At 47.3% G+C, this 21156-nt stretch overlaps 1 protein-coding gene across 1 annotated transcript in view; it reads right to left on the reverse strand.

Moving 5' to 3' along the window:
• Positions 1 to 20803, reverse strand: part of dsf (nuclear receptor dissatisfaction) — a 48529-nt gene extending 27726 nt beyond the window's left edge. The window contains exons 1-3 of the mRNA XM_075697443.1: positions 20794 to 20803; positions 17662 to 17742; positions 15076 to 15237 (exon numbers count right to left, since the gene is read on the reverse strand). Of these exons, the coding sequence (XP_075553558.1) occupies positions 15076 to 15237; positions 17662 to 17742; positions 20794 to 20803 (253 nt within the window). The remainder of the gene's footprint in view (positions 1 to 15075; positions 15238 to 17661; positions 17743 to 20793) is intronic.
• Between the last annotated feature and the right edge of the window lie 353 nt (positions 20804 to 21156).

The raw sequence follows: 21156 nt of genomic DNA on the forward strand, positions 1-21156 counted from the left end.
TTTGTTGAGGTAGTCGGTTAATTTTTCGACTAACTCGTCACTGAGGTTGCGGATAAGTGCGTTGTTAATTTTGTCCGCACCCGCTGCCGTGTTTCTTGTTGCTCTTCTTATTGCCGCATACACTTCTTCCTTAGTTATGGGCCTGTCCAATGCTTCGTTTTCTTCCCCTTTATAGCTTTCTGTGTAAACGGCCGGGTCGCTGTCGCCATAGCATTTCTTGCGTACTTTTTCTAGCAGTTCTTCATCCGTCCCTTCATACTGGTGAACCAGTCGATGGATGGCTTTGTTATTCTCTGACGTGGTTTTGGTCAGGTCTAGTAGAGCTTCGAGTATGCTCCACGTCTTTGCTGTGTTCACGGTCCCGTTCAGTAAATTGCCGAACTGCTGCCAGTTCTGTCTCGCAAGTTGCTCCGCATACTCCTCCGCTTTCCTTGTGATCTCCGCTATTTTTATTTTGAGCTTTCTGTTGAATTTCTGCCTCTTCCACCTCTTCCTGATTCCCTTTCTTGCTTCCCATAGTCTGAGTAGCCTAGAGTTTACGTCCGGTGTTTGCTGCGTGCGTTCTACTTCTTTCGTGAACTTCCCTACTTGTTCTTTGAGTTTTTCTCCCCATTCGGATATCAACTGGATTTCCCCTCTTGTCGTGTCGCTGTCCGACTCTCTGAAGGCTCTCCAATCCGTGATTCTAGCTTTGCCTATTTGCCGTCTGATTTTATCTCATGTCGTGATTTGTGTTCTTATTATATAGTGGTCGCTTCCTAGGTTTTCCATTAGGCTTTCCCAATCTGCTTGTTTTGTTCGCAGGACGAAGGTAAGGTCTGGGCAGGTATCTTCGGTTACGCTGTTCCCGGTTCTTGTCGGGTTTTCGGCGTCGGTGATTAGCTCGCACCCCGTGTTATCTGCCGCGTCGGCTACTTTCCTGCCTTTTATTTCTGATGTCTTGTACCCCCAACTTTCCTCTCTGGCGTTGAAGTTGCCTAATATAACCAGCGCATTTCCTATTGCGAGTTTGTTTGCCCCTCTAAATAGCAATTCAAATTTGGCCTTCTTTTGCTTAGAACCATATACATTGACTATGAATATGCTTCCTCCTGCCCTTTTCTTTTTCGGAATTATTTCGACTATTACATGTTCTACGTCCCTGTCAGCTATCCTGTCGCGTTGTATGGCCGTGAGGCTTGTGCTAACTAGGATCGCTGTCCTTTTCCGTTCTTCGTACGGATTTTCATAGCACGCGTCTCCTTGTAATTTTGGTTCTACGTTTGTTTCTTGTAGCGCAATTATGTCCGGAGGTATTAATCGCTTGTTAATGTATTGTTGTAGTAGTCCTTGTTTTCTTTTGTAACCTCTACAGTTCCACTGCCATATTTCTAGTTTTTCTTCTTTTTTCTCTCTTTTGGCTCGACAGTCGATGATTATATTTCGGAGTCGTCTCTCGTACTGTAGTTTTCTAGCATTGGGCGTCTCTGATTAAACTTGTCTTTTGCTCCCTCCGTAATTTTCTGTTTGCGCATGGTGCGGATTTCCGTACCCTGCATAATAATTCGCTGTTTCATTTCTTGCATTGCTGTTTGCATTTCTGCCATGAAGTGGGCAAAGTCTGGTTGGTTTGTTATCTCAGGTTGGCTAGGTGGGGGGGGGGGGGGGGGCGTGTTGGTGGCGTGAGCGATCTAGGGGGGCTACCTGGTCTTAGCTCCTGCATCTCTTGCATTAGTCTATTAATTTTCGCGTCCTGCTCTTCGAATTTTCTTTTGAGGACCTTCTTTTCTTCCTCTAGTTGTTTTTCCCTGTTGCTTATAATCTTATTTGGATTTTGATTGCCTGTGTGCGGAAAAAGGGATTTGGGAGGGCCTGCTTCCCAGCTCAATTTTGTGCCGCCGTTGGGCTTCTTCTTGGCCATCTTCTGCTGCTACTGGCCCTTGTCCTTGGTGGCCGGGGTCACCAGTGGCGGGAATGATCTGGAGCAGCTGCGTGAGCGACTCCGTGAGCGGCTCCGCGAGCGGCTCTGCGAGCGGTCCCACGACTGGTTCCGCGAGCGGCTCCCCGTGACCGGTCTTGTCCTCCCTCCGAGCTTAACCACCTTGGTCTCCGTTCCCGTGCCCTTCTATTCCGTTGCTGGTGTAGTTGCTGCTGTTGTCGGCCTCGCAGCTCTCTTGCTTTCTTGAGTCGGTCCTTGCAGTCCCTGGATCCCGTGGCGTGATCGCCTCCGCAGATCAGGCACTTGGCTTGACATTGGTGGTTCTCCGGCGGGTTCTGCATTCCGCACGCCCTGCACGCCTTAGTGCTGGGCGCAGGGCAGACGTCGTACCGGTGGCCTTGCTTACAGCAAACGTAACACACCTGCCTCGTCGGTCTGTACGGGTAGCATCTGAATTCCCCTCCGGCGAAAAGTACGTACTTGGGTATGGTTGGGCCATCGAAAGTGATGACCGCCGTTTCTGACTCTCCTAGCATTCTTGCCGTGAATACTGTGACTCCCTGCGTGCGGACCTTGATTCTTGCTTTGAGGTCTTCCGACCAGGTCCCTGTGTCGATGCCATGTCTGACGGCTCGGCTGACGTCTTCCGGTAGAACCACGTACTTGTTGATTTCGTAGGTATGTCCTCTAAATTGTAGATTAGTCATCCCCAGCATCGTCTGCGCTGCTTCCTCGTTTGAGGTACTTGCCATGATGATGTTGGATTCCGTTATTAGTCTGATGGTGACGTCGTCTTCTTTAAACTTGCCGTTACATGCCTTTACGATAGCTCTTGCAACCTCGGTCGGTTTTAGCTCTCTGATTGGTAGGCCGTTCCTCGGGCGTATTATAATCTTCGCGTCGTCCTTGGGGAGCGGCGGTAACCTTTGTCTCGGCTACCGTTGACCTTTGCTCGCAGCTGCTGCTCCAGCTGTCTTCGCGTTCGCGCCACCCTCTGCCGAGGCGGACGACGCCATCTTGCTATTGGTCTCCCCGCTCGGGGCTTCCTTCTGATTCAAAGTGGCGGCATTCCGGGATCCGCTCTTCTGTAGTTTCTTCTGGCGTTTAGAGTAGTAAATCTGCCAGGTGTCGTCGAAATTTTGAGCACCTGAGGTACTGGGGTGGTCTTGCTGCATGGCGGTGGCCGCGAGCTCTCCGTCTCCGGTGGCCTCGGTGCCGGAGGAGCTGCTGTAGCGATCGTCCCCCATATCTTGAGATTCGGGCGGTTTTTGGGCTGGGCCGCTCATGAAAAGCTTGGGGTTCGGTAGACTCGGTCGGCGGGAGTCCTTTTCGGCCCGCGTCGGTGTCGTGGACGCGGCCTGGTCTCCTTCGAGCGTCGTGCTCGTGCGTTTCTAGCCTAGCGTTCGGCTTAGCTCCACGGCCACGTGGGAGCTTCAAAGTCCGGTAAAACGCCGAAAATTGGGCCTACCGTCTCGAAACTGGTATCCGCGTGGTGCAGCTTGCGAGATGTGTCAGGTCCTAAATGCTTTTGCTGGCCCCGTGGGTTTTGATGGCATGGGTCGGTCGAAAACTGCGGAGCGCATGCGGCGCCCGTCCGCACTCCTCCGCTGCCACGACGGAACTCTCCTAATTATTGTATGAAACGCTATGCCTTTAGTAAACTAGAAGAGTGGAGCCACCGTGGTGTCGGGGAAGCGTGCTCATGTGGCACTCTGGAGGCCCAGGTGCGATCCTCACCAAGACAGCAATTTACCAAACTTTCAATTCAAATGCGTTAATTTACATTGTTTAAGGAAACTACCTAAGATATTTGAGGTGGATGCGAGCATTTTTTGACGTGTTTCGCTATCGGCGCCGACAGCCATTTTTGGTACCATGTTTTGGGCACACCGACTACACGCCGACAGATTTTCGCGTAATGGGGCATTTAATGCTTTCGCATAAAAGGAATGTCATGTGAAACACAGCTATTCGAATTTACTAGACATCTCTTCCTAAACATGAGTATGGGCTCACAAACAGATTCCGTTTTTATTGATTTCACTAAGGCTTGCAATCGCGTTGCTCATTACCGTCTCCTAGCTAAACTTCTACGCCAAAACATCGATTCTGTAATAGTATCTTGGATCAGAACTGTTTTATCATTCCATAAGCACTTCACGGTCGGAAATTATTACATTTTCAGTATTAGCGATGTAACATCTGCCCTCAGAAATAGCGTCGTTCGTTAGCTTTTTTACAGAAGGCTGCGTAATCTATTGTCAGACCTGCTCACCATCCGACCATGTCGCTCTTCAACGAGATCTTGACTGTACTAACTGGTGCTCTTATTGGCAAATAACCCTGAACACCGGTAAATGCAAATAACATTTACGCGCAAAAGAGCATTTGAAACTTCTGATTACTTACTCCTCCATACTACTCGGCATCCTTCTCACACCTAGCCTGCCATGGTCCGCGCACATCAAAAACAATAAATGCTAAGGCTTCACGTACATTCCGTTATCTAAGCCGTAACCGTCGCGATGTTCCTGCCCTTACGAAGCACATCACCTATCTGACATTCGTGATGCTTCAAGTCGATTTGCAGCCCCTATCTGGTCATCTCTCCAAGTCTCCCTAATCTCGACTCTCGAGTCAGTTCAAGACCGCGTCGCCCGCTTCATTGGCAGAGATTATCGCCGCGACTCTAGCGCGTCATCCTTATCCCACTTATCTCTTGAATCACGAAGAGTCATTGCTTTGCCTGTTTCGTAAAATAATCCGTAGCACGCACCCTTCCATCCCGCCGCTCACTCGTCCATCTCGTACATCTCGGCGTCTGCATACTCATCTGTTTCCAACGTATCTTTGGCCGAACCAATCCTTTCAGTGCATTCACGTTTCTACACGCCATTCGGCATTGGAATAACCTATACCAAACGATATAGTTAATATATTTAAACCGGTACCCCTCAGAGAACACTCAAAAATTTTACTTCCATAATTCATCATAACTAATCCTACTGTGCTCCTAAGTTATCTCTGTTGCTTCATTCCTTGCATTATTTAAATTTGTTACGGACTTGTTTCATGTTTACCAGCTGGCATTTGTATAATTTCTTTAAACTCCTTCTTGATATTTCGTACAGTTGATTGTTTCCTTTATTGCGTTATCTATATTTGTCGGAGACGTCTCCTTTCATTCTTTACCCACTAACATTGTAGTTTTCTATGTACTCTTTCTTTGCTAATTCCCTTGTATCCTCCCCTTACGCAATACTCCTTCCGGAGCGTGTCAGGTAACTAAATAAATAATTTATAATTAAATAAAGGATCACTCAAGGACAGCAACGCGACGCATTAGGAGGCTGCGACACAAGTGGGCTGGGTATGTACTACGTTAAATGAACTCCTTTCACGCCAACGTTTTAGCGAGCTACGCCATGAATGCACAGGCTATACGTGACCCTCTTCAATGAACCTTTCGCCAACGTGTCTCACTGAGTACGCGCCACTCTGTGCCCACCAAATGAGGGAACAGTTATTAGCGTTTGCAGGCACCGGCGCACCACGCCTCTCGTCGCGAAAGCCTTGCTTGGACTTCTTGGCAGTGGCCGTAGACGGCACAGCATGTCCCGAAAAAAACGCGAAACCGTAGCCCTGTTGTCGCATGACGCATTTCTCCTCGTTCGCGCGCACCGTCACGCCATGCGTTTGGAAGGTCACGCGCGGTTCACGTAAACAGGGCTAGATGGCGCCGAGTGTCCCTAAAGAAGCGCGAAAGAGGAATCTCACTGCCTTACATGCCTCATACATAACTCATTTCTTTGGTGGCCGTACGGTACCTCGCTATATTGATTCAATGCTAAACTCATTACCCTCGACAGTCGTCGTAAGATCTGTTCCGCCGCTTTTTATTCTCCGCCTACAAATGTAACTTGAAAATGAGGACGGCATGCGCTCCATTGTTGACATTGAGAACTTCCCTTTGCTCTTGTCGGTTTCAATTCGTTCATCTCAATTGCGAAGAAGTTCAGTTTGTCCGGCGAGCTCGTGCTCCACACAGTTTTGCTCACGCGCGTAGACTTGAATTGCCATGGTTCTGTTAAAACGAGGAGCAAGGAGCTTATGATTGCATCCTCCTAAGTGCAACAGGAAGTAAAGACAAACAAAAAAAGAGATAGATAGCTCAGTCGGCATAGCGCTAAAGGCAGCGCGCTACAAAAACGTGGCAGAGAGCTTAAGGAAAAGAGGGAGCACGAAAGGGGATAAACGAAAACCGTGGAGTGAAAGGTGGCAGCGCGCGTGCTCCAAGACGACTACGCGGAGTGAAAAAGCGAGCTTCCGGAAGCAGGGCGCCTTTGTTTGACTTGGACTCAAGCGGGGCCAGTCTCGAGAGCACCGGAGACGAGGCAACGGCCGTGTGCTAGGCTTCTCGCCTGAGCCGAGGCCAGGAAACCATGGCAACGGCACTTAGTGCCCCAAAGCCGCCGTCCGTGACCCCGGTCGCGCGAAAGCCTCGACGAGGGTGATGACGACGCAGCCGTTCTTCGCCGACGCCTTGTGTCAACAAGTGTGAGCGTGAGCGCGTTTCGGGGAGCGGGCTTTGGCGCTCGGTCCCGGCGCCAAGAGGTGAGGAATGGGGGGATATGGGGAGACGGGCGTTGAGGAGGAGGGAAGCGTGGCTCGGAAAGGAGGCTCTTGCGCGCTTCTGCAGGGCAAATTTAAGCTGGCACTATCGAGGCGAGATGCGCGCTCACGTAAAGCACACGCTGAGCGCCAAGTAGGCTAGCGATGGCGCGCGAACGATAACTAGTTCGGATATTACAGGAATTTGTCGGAGGGCGAGTATACTGTTTTGGCTCTCCACTTGAAACATTGAACTAGTCGGATCACAGTGTCCAAGTTTGACACGAGAGGATTTGCGCTTTTGGTTGCATCGAGTAGTTTTGTCGCTAAAATTCCCACCTTATAATGAGCGAAGTGCACCAAGAAATAGAAACGACTCTCGTTTCACGAATTCAACCCGTATTTCACGTGAGCGTAGTTTCCATAATTTCTGCCGTCGTTATTTACCTAATAACGGTCCTTCTAGCTCGTTGCTCATCTGCAAGGTCACAAGAAGGACCCGCTCCGTCCATACTACTTCACAGTTACGAAGCAGAGAGTTTTCCTTCCAAGCGCCGATACAGAACTGATTACGTGCCTATCCGATTACCGAGCCAAGGTACGTATACATGGTAACAAAGCTCCCATACAAGTCCATATGTCTTGAAATAACGGCTCATGAAGGCACGGCAGCACCATCTACATTTTGCCGGACCAACTTCTCGGTGGAAAAAAAATCAAGGCTTGCCGTTCGTGGCTTGCGGCACCAAGTCATCTGCTGCATCCGCTCACATCATGTCGCATACAAAGAGAACACGACAGTACAAATGACGCTTAAGTAAGCGAGTATATTCGTCACAACATGGCGTCACAATGGAGTATCAATGCACCCATATATACTTCTTGCCCTAATTGTATAACGGCAGGCATTAAACCGGGTAGCCTTCAGAGTTTTGCACGAATTCAGAGTAGTGGTTTCACCCAGGTATTGAACTAAGTACCACGTGCATGTGTTCTTAGCACCAACACACATCTGTTATTTCGGTGTTAAGACAAAATCAACATTGCCTTGAAATAATTCACAAAAGCGATACTTCAATCTGCAATAACACAGCAAGTGTGTCACCTGATATTTCTTGTCTGGTCCTGAATAAATTGCTAAAACATAATATTTACAGAAAAGGCTGGTAAAAAATAATGTTACTGATAAACCTCATAAGGCTAATAGGGCGAATCAGAAATATTTTCCACTATTCCTTAGCCAAAAAAACGGCTGTAAATGTGAAGTCAACATATCCATTTCCAGCGGTGAACCTTTCTTCGACCGGCCTGGCCTTATATGCCGATAGCTCCGCGGCAAGTCGCTGGTGTCAGTTGTTCAAAGTGTAGGTTGCGTTTCACGCGTCTACGGTGCACGTGCCATGAAAGGCGATTCGTTTTCCATGGAGCAAAGGACGAACGCCCATCAAAGTCCACAGGAAAATGCAGCCCACGTATGGGGAAAGGTGCCCCACTTTGAGAGGTGTGAGTTGGGGGTGTTGTGAGTTCGCAAAAGGCCGCGTGCATCGCTAACTGACGACAACATTCCCTGCGTGGATGTAATGGTGAAAGCGGATCGGCGTGTGCACTTCAAGGGCATTTCCCGGGAGCTTGTAATTTCGTGTGGGAGTTGTGACGACATCGTTCATGGGTTGTTAGGGTGCCGGAAGGATTCAGGTCGGTGGGTGCCCGAGCTGTTGGATGATATGATCAAAGGCAGGCGAATGATTGCTTCAGTGAATCATCTGCAACGTTACATGCTGAGGAGGGTGAAAGTTCCTGGAACGCATCATTACTGGCCATGAATCGTGGATACTGCATTTCACGCCGGAATCGAAGCAGCAGAGTCTGGTCTGGAAACATCCGGGTTAGCTTGTGACAAAAAAAAAAAATTCCGTTCACTGCCATCTGTTGGGAAAGTGCACGCTGTTAACGGTCTTCTGGGATCGCCGAGGGCCGCTCCCGCGGCATTTCATGCCACGAGGTCCAACCACCAGTGCCGAAAGTTATTGTTCCGCACTGTCACAGGTGCTGGCTGCCATCGGGCGACAATGCCGGGGGATTCTCGATGTGTACAACGCGGTCAATCTCTGCAACAATGGGAGGCCACGTGTGGCAATCAGTAGCTCCGACAAGCTCCGCTCATTTCACTGGGAGAGTCTGGGCCACGCAACATACTGTGCGGACCTCGCCCCGAGGGCTTTTCACGTTTACAGTCTGCTAAAGAAGTTCCTGGCCGGACAGCGATTCACATGGAACCGTTCAGCCACGGTAGCAGCCTGGCCGTGGTTCCACAGCCAGCAGGACGAATTCTACCACAGTGGCCTCTCAAATTTAATGCTTCGATCAGACAGATGTCTGTACCGGTGCGGGGAATGTGTGGAAAAATAGTGTAAGGTGCGTAGAATAGTACGTATATTTGTGATTACCTGTATATACCTTATTTGGCTAATAAAAAAGAAGGGCAAAGACTTTTTAATTCGCCCTCGCATATTCTGCCATTACTTTTTACGTCTAAGCACAAAAGATTGTTGACAACATTTACAGTGTTAAATTCGCTAACACAATCTGGGCATATCTCAGCATCGATGGTCGCGAGCAAACTTCAGGAAGCCTGCACAGTTTCGTCCTATTAAGTACTCGTGGACTGGATGGAAGAAAACAACCATGGCGTCACATTGTTCTATTCTAATTATATTGTTTGCACTTTTTCACATTTCTACATTGGTGACATAGTGGATGCATAATTTTGATGAACTTGTGTATGGCCCCGCGAGATGCGCTCGTGCTTCAATCGCGCGACCATAATTGATTTCGCTTCTCATTTGTTTGGAACCGCATTTCAGCCTCGATTTCGCGACCATGGGAATTGACCTTGGCCAACTTCTGTCGGACGCTGAAGTCATCCGCTCCGCGCTGCACTACCTGTGCGAGTTGGCATTGCGCCAGTTGTGCCGATGCCGTCATCCGCAACACCGCTCGCCCAGTCTTGTCTAGGTCATCCATCATCCGCCGTGACAGCTGCACCACTGACCTCATTCTTGGCGCTGTGCCAATATTTAACGTCGAGCTTCATACACCCGCACCGCGAATCTTCGGAAGCTTGCCATATACGAAGAAAAAGAACATATGCTGCAGTAACCAGTATTATTGTTTTCAAGCAAGAAAATAAAAAGGTCATTTTCAACAAAGAAACCGTTAAGCTACATACGTTGCGTCGCACTTGCATGAAAGGCAAAGCTGAATTTCCGAAACTCCACAGTGCATTTAGGCGGCCGTTTGCGCTAGAATATATGGTGTACAGCGACATCTTGTGAACCAGCTGCGGTTACAGTCGCCATAAAGTTAAGCACAGGTGTGTGAGCTCATCTGCCTTCATCTGAAATATAATATTCTAAGATAGTGTCGCTCTGTTTCCGGCATAAATTTCCATTCTGCTGGAAACCATGTAAGGCGTAATGGGATCTCAACCAGAAGAAACAACGCGCAAGTGTGCACGCCCACTTTCGGACATATTCTTGCGCCACCTCAATTGTGGTACGATTCATAAGCTAGACATCATAAAAATAAGTGTGTGTTACATTAATCATACATAAAAAGAAGCATAAGTAACAGGTAACATCTCTTGGAAATAAAGTATCAGGACTGTACGGGCCACAAATTTTATGTTTAATTTATTAAAAAAATGTTCGCGTGAGTAGTCGATTTCAAGATGGGTAGTGATTATAAACTTCTAAGGCATTTCAGAAGATTCAAGGCTATTTTGTTTGCGCATGCGCAAGAAACTCAAGGCGCGAAGTGTGTTTTGGGCATGAACGCTTCCAAAACTCTCACTGATGTTACCACCAGAACCTGTCGTTTTGTGAGCCATAGTCTCTTTCATAAATAATCCCACTTCGTATAAGTGTCCATTGGGATTTCAATCCATTTAACTTCGAAGAAACAGCGGCATTTGCTCAATAGGGTGCTTGAATAAAATATTTAACTATTATTTAGACATATCCGAATAAATTATGACAGAGATGCTTAAAGCGACACTAAAAGGAAATGTTAAGTCAAGCTAAAGTGGTATATTAGTGCTCGAGAATCTCTAAGGCGTCAATATTATCGCGAACAGAGCTTTAACAATACAGAAATTGAGGTAAATACAGGACGTGATTAGAGACCCCCCAGGACATTGAAGTACTTGCGCGATGACGAAAGGACTCCTCAGTTAAATTCTGTCACTAGTACTCAACCACTCGTTGCAAAAAACATCCTTGTACTCTTTTATGGGACGAACCAAAATGCTACTTGTCCAGTTCTATTTCATGTTTAGAAAAAAGAACTCATTGAAATAACCCTTGACAACGACGCGGGTGGTCGAAAGGTTTTATTTCCGCTCTACTCCATGCAGCCCTGGCTTTCGAGTTTCAATAGTTTCTTTATCGCGTAGAGCTTCGCTGGTTTTGCTGGCTCGCGAAACTCGCACAAACTGCAAGTAGCAGAGAATTCAACTGCCATGTGATGTCGCGGGATGCCCGAATGCTCTACGCCACTTGACAAAAGAAGCAGCTGCAGCGACGAATCCACCTTGGCTCGGTACCGCCGTCTGTCGGGCGCTGTTTTACTCACCGACAGCAGCAAAGGGCGGGGATGGTGTGCAACGTCCCCACTCCCCCGGTTGAGATGCGGGAGATTTGAATTTCGAAAAAGGTATCCGGACCCTTCAGACGCGATTTTCTCATAAACTAAGTCTTTTCTTGGCTCGAAACAAGCGAGGCGAGTTTACTGGAAATGTTTTAAAACAGTCGATGTCGACTTAGTATTTGCCTTTAGTGTCCCTTTACGACTGCTGACGTGCGGGATTTGGGGGAAATGTTTTTATTTTGTACACTCGTGACGTGGTGCCACCTCCTCTCCAATGGCTGTGCTGCCATGTGGCCAATGGCGCCCACGCTACACCAATACCTTTAATCAAACAGACGGCTGTTACGTGATGTGTGCAATGACGCACGCACTAGCCGCACCTTTAGTCAAACAGAACCGCGTGGAGCCGCTGTGACTTCGGAGAAGCATGCTCTTCTCGCACCCCGAGGTGAGTCCGGGATCTATTCCTAACGAGAAAAAAATGTGCCAAATTTTCTTTTCAACGCCATTAATTTACTTCACTTTCAGGAACCTGCCTGAAAATTTGACGTCAATCCGAGCATTTTTGACGTGTTTGTACTCTTTGCACCGTCGGCCATCTTTAATACCATCGCTCGATACCAACATCTATGCTCTTCCGTATGGTGCTGTGGCCAGGTGGGACAGGAGGAACTAAAGCTTATGAAATCAACGCGTATGCAACGCTGCACGCAATCTACCGCGCCACGGCAATGGCAACGGACGAAGGACTATCCTCGGGAAATTATGCCCTCTTCGGCGGTATCATGCTAACGTGCCATCGCAGGCCGAAATAGATGCGTTTTAGAATGTGTACAATGAACGCCTTGCAGGTCGGTGATTTCTGATTTTGACAGCGCATGGTGCATTTGCAGCACGTAGAACGTACGTTATCCAAGAATGCATAATAGCAGTTTTAGAATTTCATGTTCGGTGACAACTTGCTTTTGTGTATATTAAAACAAATGTCGCTCAACTGTTGCGTTTTGCTCGCAGTACTCGTGACAGCACGAACGTTGTCAAGCAGAGCGCGTTCGAGGGTCATACACACCTGGACAGGTGCACCACAATATACGTGCTGATAGAGCTTTACGCCGAATATGTGCATTTTGCTGCCCTCGTCAAGTGCGACGGCTAGTCGAGGCATCATCAGGGGTGATGGGAAAGAAGCGGCTGCTTTGACTTAGTAAGGAACGAATCTTCCCTACCGCAGGCGTATCTTACCTGTGCGCGCGAAAAACGCAGGGAAGTGAAAGTTAGGGGATGCGCTGCAAGAGTGAGCAATGCTCGACAGAACGTACGCCTGCGAACATATCAAACGGCTGTTCCATGGTCGCACGTAGACCGGGTCTACGCGCCTATTGTTCTGCACCGTGCGCCGGCTATTACAAAAAATTCGGTTCCTTAAAGGTTCACTTACCGTAGGAAGAAGACACCTCAGGCCGCAGTCAATGTATCTATATAAACGCCTAAAGTCATTTCTAAAGTAAGAAATGATGTTCTGCCTCCTCACCGGCGCACTGTGGTGTGTAGTGATCCGCGGCCACCCGAAATTTGATCAATAACGCGCGAGGATTCCTCAAGCCACAGCGAGAATACACGTTTCAGCTCATAAACTCCAAATGGATCGCAAATGGGTCTGTGCGTAGTACGTGTGTCCAGTCCATTCCTGCAGTGCAGTGAGAATCTGTACATATTTTCGTATGGCCAGACAGCTCGCAAGGCTGTCAGAGAGGCTTAGGAAGTCCATGCAGAGAAAAACAAGTATATAGAATGGAGCGATAAAGGTGACCTTTTTTTTTTAAAGATAAACGCAAGAACTGGGCAGCGGCCGGTACCTGCGGTTGATGAGAACAGTTCTGTTGGCTAGGCTGATAAGGCATGTTTGTTTTCATAAAAGCCGCTAAATGCAGCGGATTAAACCGCCCGGCCGAATTTGCGAAGCTCAGTATGGACTTCTTTCAACATGACTTCGGTGACAGTAATGCGATGAGGTGTCGCGATGGCATCCTTTGGTTTTATATTGCCTCGGAGCGCGCGCGTCCGAGCAGCCCGGTTGCGCGTATATAGCGCGGTGTGGTTTCGCGAGAAATGTAAACAGGAGAGCAGAACTGGCGCGACATGATGGCGCAGCAAAGCCAACTTCCGGCTTCACTTAGCTTCACAAAGAGTGACGTCAGGGCCCGTCCTTAGTTTTTTTTTATTTCTTCCTCCATAATCGCAGCTCAATCTCGCGCGCCATATATGTCGGAAAGCGGCCAGGCAGCGTGGGAAGGAGGGTGAGGGGCGGCTTCCATTCCGCCAACCAGTGCGTACTTTGCCCGGCCACGCGCTGTCATGCGTGCCATACCTTGAAAGGGATCGGCACACCGCTCATACCTTTGTGCATGCAGTGCTCTCGCCGTTCTTGTATTGAAGCGACAGACCGCACGAAGGTCACTTCGCTCGCTGCAGCTGCCGCGCTTGCTCACACCAACGTTCTGACAGCGAGTGTCCGCGCTCATTGAGTGCGATGTGTTCATGTTCGCTTGTGCGCGCTGACACCATGCTCATTAGTTGAGATAGCAAGCGAATGTTTACAACTTGATAGGGTCGATAAATGTACTATCCATACTTCTTATGGCTGTCTGCTAATTCGCTATCGCAATCGGTGCTTCGCCTTTCGAGCGAAACTGCGTCTGTTTTTTGTCTTGCTACCATTGGATATTTCATCTGAGGGCATCGCAAGAGGTCGCTGAAGTAACTAACTTTGCCAAACCCGGGCCTTCCGCCATAGCACTCGATCTCTAGCTCACCTAAAGCATCGTCATGAGAAGGGAGCGATAGTCGGCGAGTATAGAAAGGTACCTGCTTTGAACAGCTCTTAAAATACGGAAAATTGATAAGTTATGTTTTTTCCACGCAAAAAAAAAGGGGGGGAGGGAATAAAAAAAATTCCAGCGACCATGCGGCACCGATGTTTCGTGAAGATGTAAACACGCAGCGGCTGTGGTTCCCCACGTCCGCGATAATATATGACGAACTCGCGCAGAAGTCAGCGACGTGTCTGAAAGTACTTCCGTTTGGGAAAGCTTATCACGCTTGACAATATTCACGAGCGGAAACCAAAAATTGTTAAAGCGAGCATGCCTTGGTGGCTAGCCATGGCACGCTTAATCTTTTAAAGAAAACTATAGTGTTTACTGTGGTTTCAGGTGCATTAGGTCCAGAAGTTGCCGAACGCCCGTCACTCGATCTGCTCATTGCTGAAACGAGCGGCTTTTCTAAACCAACTGACATCACTTGATTCTCTCAACGATGAGAATGTGCTTGCAGAAGTGAAAGCACAAAAAAGACATAAACACACAGGCACTACATATTGTGTCTACAGCGTCTATTTAGTTTTACAGCGTCATCGGTTTTAGATTGTTTTCATGCCGTCGTGTACTTAAGTGCATCCTCATGGTTCAATTTATGTGTTCTTATCCTTTAGGGTGCCATACCAACAAGTTAACATTGCAACACTTGTCGACTTTATGTCTATGCAGGCGGACAGTGCTCACAATGTCATTAATATTGATATTTGCATGCATTGGCTGCATGCCTTACGCACAGGATGTGTCGCTTGAAGGTGTAACTATAGATAATTCCAGAACTAACAATCGCGTAGCCGCCAATAGCCGCCGATCATTCGTTATTCAAATTGGTCTATGAAAATGCGGCAACGCTAAGAAGAAAAACAAGGAACAACACCGGAAGAAACAACCATTTAACTTTTTCGGGGAATCGATCGAAATATTGAATGAAGCGTTCGTGCCGGCTGAGAAATGTGCACACTGAAGGATTATAGGAGTTAAGTGGGCGTCATATAGTGAAATACCAGTGGGAGAGGAACCGCTCACCGTCCTTGTTCATGCTGGCCTCAAAGCACCGCCTTAGCCTACAGGCCCGGCACTGGTTCCTGTGGGTCTTGTCGATGGGGCACTTGCCCTTCAGCTCGCCCTGGGCCTTGCACGTGTAAACCCGATTGCGGTGGATGCTGCGCTTGAAGAAGCCCGAGCAACCTGCGCAGCGACGGCAACAGTGACTCCCGTGCCTTGCTATACTTCGAATGCTAATAAACGAAAGAGAGAAAGCGAATGAAGGAGAGGGATGTCAAGCAGACCTACGACCGCGGTTTACTACCCTACATTCAATGCATAGAAATCAACGAGGTGAAAGGCATCGGAGGGTAACCAGGCGAGCGTTTGGTTTGGTACGCAGTACACGGTACAACTGCTGCGTACACAGTACACAGCAGTTTTTAATGTGCGCCAATCGTTTGTGTACAGGCGCCGACAAAAGTGGTATACTCCACGCAGCGGGAGCCGGAGCAGCGGCGTCGCTCGGCATTTTGGCGAGCTGAAGCACGAAACATTGACACAAGTCAAGCGACATGCCTGCAGATAATAAAGGGCACCCATTGGCTGTCTCTATCCCAGATGCTGCCTGTAGGTGGCGTTGCGATGCAGTCTGCCGTTGCTTCGGCTCCCGCTGCGTGGAGTATACAACTTTTGTCGGCACCTGTACATTTCCGTGGTGTTATTCTTTAGCTATACCAACTTTTAAAAAAATCCGTGTTGCAGATAGTACAATTCTAAACCCTGCTCTTTATTTTTAAAGACCTATATAAGGTGGTCATTACTTCTACAAGAGATCGAAATGGTTATCGAAATAATTACTATCATTATGTTTATTACCTCCTTCATTAATTCATTTACGGCGCGTATATTAATATGCAAATTGTAGCTGGTTCACTTACGGCGCCGATTCTTTAACTCTCACAGACCGTCGCTTATCTGCCCTACGCACTTGATTGCCTGTCCTCCATCTGTCATCAATATCGGCTAGCCTCGCTTTACGCTTTAATTCACACCGCTGTCTTCCTTTATATTAACGTTACATGTTCAAATGAATGCGCAGTGAAGGTTAATAAACAGTTGCGGAAGCTTCTCATGAGCCACAAGAACCAACTTCAGAGACAATACAGCTGCTACATGCTTTAAATAATTCGGTGTGCCTCTTTTTTTTTTTCTTCTTCTTTCCAACAACTTGAAGGCACGTACACAAGAGTGTCTGAGCAAGCTAAGTGAAATTGCACCTTTCGTGCACACGTTTCTATAGCACCGGCCAACAATAATTACGCAATAGTTTAAGAGGGCATCAATGCCATACTTTGCTTCATGTAAATCCAATAAATCTCTGTTTTTAGGTCTGCTTTTTTGCTTTTATAATGCTGTTGCAATTATTGTTTTGTGTCGTTAATTTTTGGGCTCACCTGGAATAGCACAAGTTCTGTTGGTGACATCTGTTATACCAAACTTCTGATGAAAATAACAGATTTTAAGAGCTTCTTCGAGTTAATTCATCGTCACGGGAGGCTATCTGTATTGTCTGCATAACACGTCCAGTTTTTGAAGTCTTTTACGACCATCTGGTTGCTTTACACAGAATGATCTGTCCGCTCGCTCTGTGCACGGTTTATTCGTTCAAATTCGTTAAACCGTGAGCATTTTTGTGCAAACCATTCTATAGGTCCTGGCGCACTTTCTCATCGTCGATGATCGAGGCGCCGAAGTGCCGCATGTTGTATATTCCCATGACAATATCGTCGCTTCCTCTTGTCCTGCAATATATGCGCTGCATTTCGCCACCTATATGTTACGCGTCCTGAATCTTTGCAACGTCAATAAAGAGAGTTCCACTTCCGCTATCGACTCGGCTGGTCTAATATACACCTCCAACAACAACGCAACAGCCCACCTCTCTTCGAGCGTATGATGCAAGCCGATGCCTCTGTGCACAGACTAGCCGACCTTCCGTATATTTACATATATATGCATACGTGAAGTGTTGAATGAACTAAAAGCTCAAATATCCTTTCGGTTTTGTCCATATCACTCTGTATATAGACTGATCAGCACAATTTAGTGACGCGAGAATCGCTATCAAGTTGACGATGGAGCGCATTGAAGAACTGGTCGGTCGAAAGGCAATGCTTGTTTTTCTTGATGCTTTGGAAGCGGTTTTGAAGTACGAAGGTAGGGAGAGAGGTGACAGATTCAAGAATGGTTATAAAGGTAGGAGGGTGAGGTCATTTCCCTGCTCCTGTATAAGTAGGAAAATATGATCTTTAGAATTATGATTGTGCGTTTGTATAGACCCTCATAGCGATTTATTATTACTGTTTCAAAATGCATTTGTATAGCCTTAAGACGCCGGACTGAAAAGTACGCTCCGTGAGCCTATTTGCTCGCTAGTTGAGATTCTCTTTTGCTACTCCCGTGCCGCAATGATGTTACTCTCTTGATATTCCAGCAATTCTTTCTTTTTTTTTGTGCATGTGTAAAGGAGCGCTATTTCTACACAACAGTTGCAAAGCAAATAACACATCGGGTTTGCTTGTGTCAGGGTTCGATATACGGAGATGTCAGTATAAGATTGCTCACCGTCGCAGCTGTATATTCCGTAGTGTTTCCCTGAACTCCTGTCGCCGCAGACTCTACAAGGAATGTCCAGGAGGCGATCCCCTGTGGTGCAGGTCACGGTAAAAGAAAGAAAGTAGGAAGGTCAATAATTGCGGAGGACTGCTGTAGCAATGCTATGCTCTCCATTAACAATTTTTTTTCCAGCATATTATCGTACTGCATCCCAAAGTTCCTGCAAATGCGCCTTGAATTGTCTTGAACTTGTTATCACTTGTGCTGTACCTTGTTCACATTGATATTTATTTAGACTGTACTTGTTTGGACAGGACACAAAGAATACGTTATTTTTAATTGACCTATTTTACAAAACTACTTGATATGCGAACTGCGTAGGTTTGTTACGTTGATTGCGACTTTTTGTAAAATATGCGTGGCCGCGTCCTGACGCGTATATACATATTATTTTATTATTCTCTCGAGTTATTGATGCCGACACATTCGTGTCGTCATCAATAACTCGAGAGAATAATAAAACTGTCGTGGCACCGAAAGTTGGTCAAAGGCTTTGTTGACCTTCTTACGTGGCAGTGACCTATTAGAAAGACTGTGATGATGCCGTCCTTTCTTCTTTTCACCGCTCTTCATTCCGTCTTTACTTCCCTTTTTCCTTCCCCTATAGTGCTGGGTAGCAAACTGGAGGCTTTAACTCTGGTTAACATCTCTGCCTTTCTCTCATTTGCATTCCTCTCTCTCTCTCTGTCTCTCGAGTTATTTCCTCAGTTTGTTGGTTTATTCCAATTGGCATATTAGCCATAGCGTTGATATCTGTTGTACGTCTAGGAGACGAGTAGGCGACATCATCAGTGATAGTCCCTATCACTCCCGCGCAAGCATCTAGTCTAAAGAGCCTTAGCTGACCCGATAAGTACAAAACCACGCTATCAATACACTATAGAGATCCACCTGCGGAACCGTTTTATCCATCTATTTTTGTTGCTTAATGGAGAGAAAATAACGCGCGAACAATGTAAGACAGAGAAATACAAAATTATATAAACAGTGTAAGCACAGCAAGACGATTTTTTGCCTCGGTTGGTGTGAGGTGAAGGGGGAAGGGAACTCGCGGGACAGCTCGCCGAAATCCCCAAAACAGCAGCAATATGGGGGACGCTGAAGGGAGAAAAAACACCGCGGCCGCGGTGTTTTTTTGGATTCCGGGCTGGGCATGGTGCCAACGCTAGCGGCGAACGCCGGGTAGGATGCGAAGGCTCGGGGCGGATCCGCTAGCTTGGTCTGTTCGCCTGCATTGGCGTCCCTCTTCTATGTCAGTGGTGCTGTGGCCCATTGTGGTGCCGCGACAGTACGGCAGCATGCCGCCTGAAAGAGTTCAACTTTGGCGCAGCCGACCCCAAAAGTTTACGGACCACGGGATCTCAGAAAGACGCTTGATTTGCGAGTAGCCTGTAACACTAGTTGGTAAAACCGAACTCCACAATGTTGTTCACATGTGCCGTTACAGGCTGTAAATGGGAATACTATAGGCTGCGCTGTGGTGGTGCGCAGAAATTCTGGTTCTTTTTTTGTCAGGTTTCGCGTTCCGTAAAAATCGTGTGCAAGGGTGTGCAAATATTTAAGAAGCACAAAAACAATATCACGCGTGTATGAAATGTTGGCTAAAAATTAGGCAATTGGACAACCTTTCGCTGTTGAATGACGAAGGCGAACAAGTGTAATGCGTATAGGGCATTCTAGCTGACGAACCTATTCTACAATTAAAAATTGCGTTTATTTTTATTTTCAACGCATATTTTATTACTCCTTTTCTCTACACAAGTCACGATCCCCCCGCTGTTGTCTTGGCGCTCATACCGCGGCGAAACCACGGCAGCTACGCATAAATATCGCACGGTCATTTCGACGCCCCTCTCCCCCGATGGCACGCGCAACTACAAGCTGCCCGATTGGGTGCCATCTTTTGCAGCAGACGTGTGTTTAGAGCGGCGAGCAAGAGAAACGCCCCCGTTGACTTATCCCTCCCTCGATACCGGCCCTCGGGCGCTGACGGCTTCGTAGGGCGGTGCGTCGGGAAGTCAGCAAGTGAGCGCCGGACACGGGAGACACACCCGTCAATGAGGGCGGGCGAAGCGAGCGTCCGCGGCCAACCCACCGCCGCGCGCCTGCCCTCTCTTTAGATGCACCTTCTGCGTGCGAGATCACGTGTCACCCCCTACTACGGGGAATCGCCGGAAGGCAGGAAGTGCCCGCGTCCACTGGCTGCGACACGGTTCGCTCCTGTGCTGAAGTTTTCTTTTTTTTTCACGGCCAACTTTCCCGAGTACGCTTATTTCCACAAAAAGGAAACCGTCGGCAAGAAGGCGGACACACTGGCACGGTTGTTACGACGGAAAACGTGCTAAAATGTAACGACTTATTTCGTGCGTTTCTATTCCTTTTTTGGAATGATGCAAGGGCGCCAAATATCTAATCTGTCACCGGGATTTTCATAACTAGGAGCATATTTGCAGTATGCGTTGCAAATGGCAGAGGGGGATCAGGAGTGACAGTATATTGCAGTTCGGCATTTCAGGCTGCGGCTGCGAATGAAATTAACCGCAATCATGTTCTTAATAAGTCAGCGCCGTGTCATTCTTTCGAAATCAGTATTTAAGCGGTTCTAAACTAACCGAACAATGTGAGTTGCCTCGATACCGCGATTCAGAAGGCCGCCCTGTGATCGAGGCACCCTGTAGTACAAAGGCTTTGGATTCATGCACTCGTATTGTGTTATCGTATTACTTTGTTAAAAATAAATTGGTCGTAATTTTTATCTACTTCTACCAACCACTAAAGAGAGCTGCTGATGTGTTATGACCTTATGAAGAAAACGCTTCATGTCTATCTGATCCATTCGTGAAGGCAGTTGGAAATTATTTTTAAGCTCTCTCTCTCTCTCTTTATATATATATATATATATATATATATATATATATATATATATATATATATATATATATATATATATATATATATATATATAAACGGAAACTGTCGCCAACAGGTTCTGCCTTTATTTTTTCCCTTATGCGTGTTACGGTTATCTCTGATAGTGCGCGGTGGATGAAAAGAAAACGAGAGTCAATAGCATGAGCTTACGCTTTTCCATTGTGGAGTCACATTTGGTCGGCAGGTGAGGGCCCAACCGAGCCCAAGGCCAGTGAACTCTCTGCGCAAAAAGAGGAGATGCATGCTGGATGTAATGTGGGGGAGAGCTTGGCACGATCGCCGTTGTTTGCATGCCTTATAAGAGCACATTGTTCTATTGGCAATGACATTCCTGCCATTTCTTTCTGTTCGATAGTGCGCAAAAGTAGAGCCTGCTGTCTGGTTTGTTTATGAGCTTGTACGCTATATAGAGAGAGTGTGTTAATGTCAATATGACACTGCATTTTTACAGAGTATAGTGCTTGGTAGATCCTTGTTACTGATATGTTGTATGTATCACACTGTCTATAATCA

The sequence above is a fragment of the Dermacentor variabilis genome, chromosome 6 (genome assembly GCF_050947875.1).
Source record: "Dermacentor variabilis isolate Ectoservices chromosome 6, ASM5094787v1, whole genome shotgun sequence".
Lineage (NCBI taxonomy): Eukaryota > Metazoa > Arthropoda > Arachnida > Ixodida > Ixodidae > Dermacentor > Dermacentor variabilis.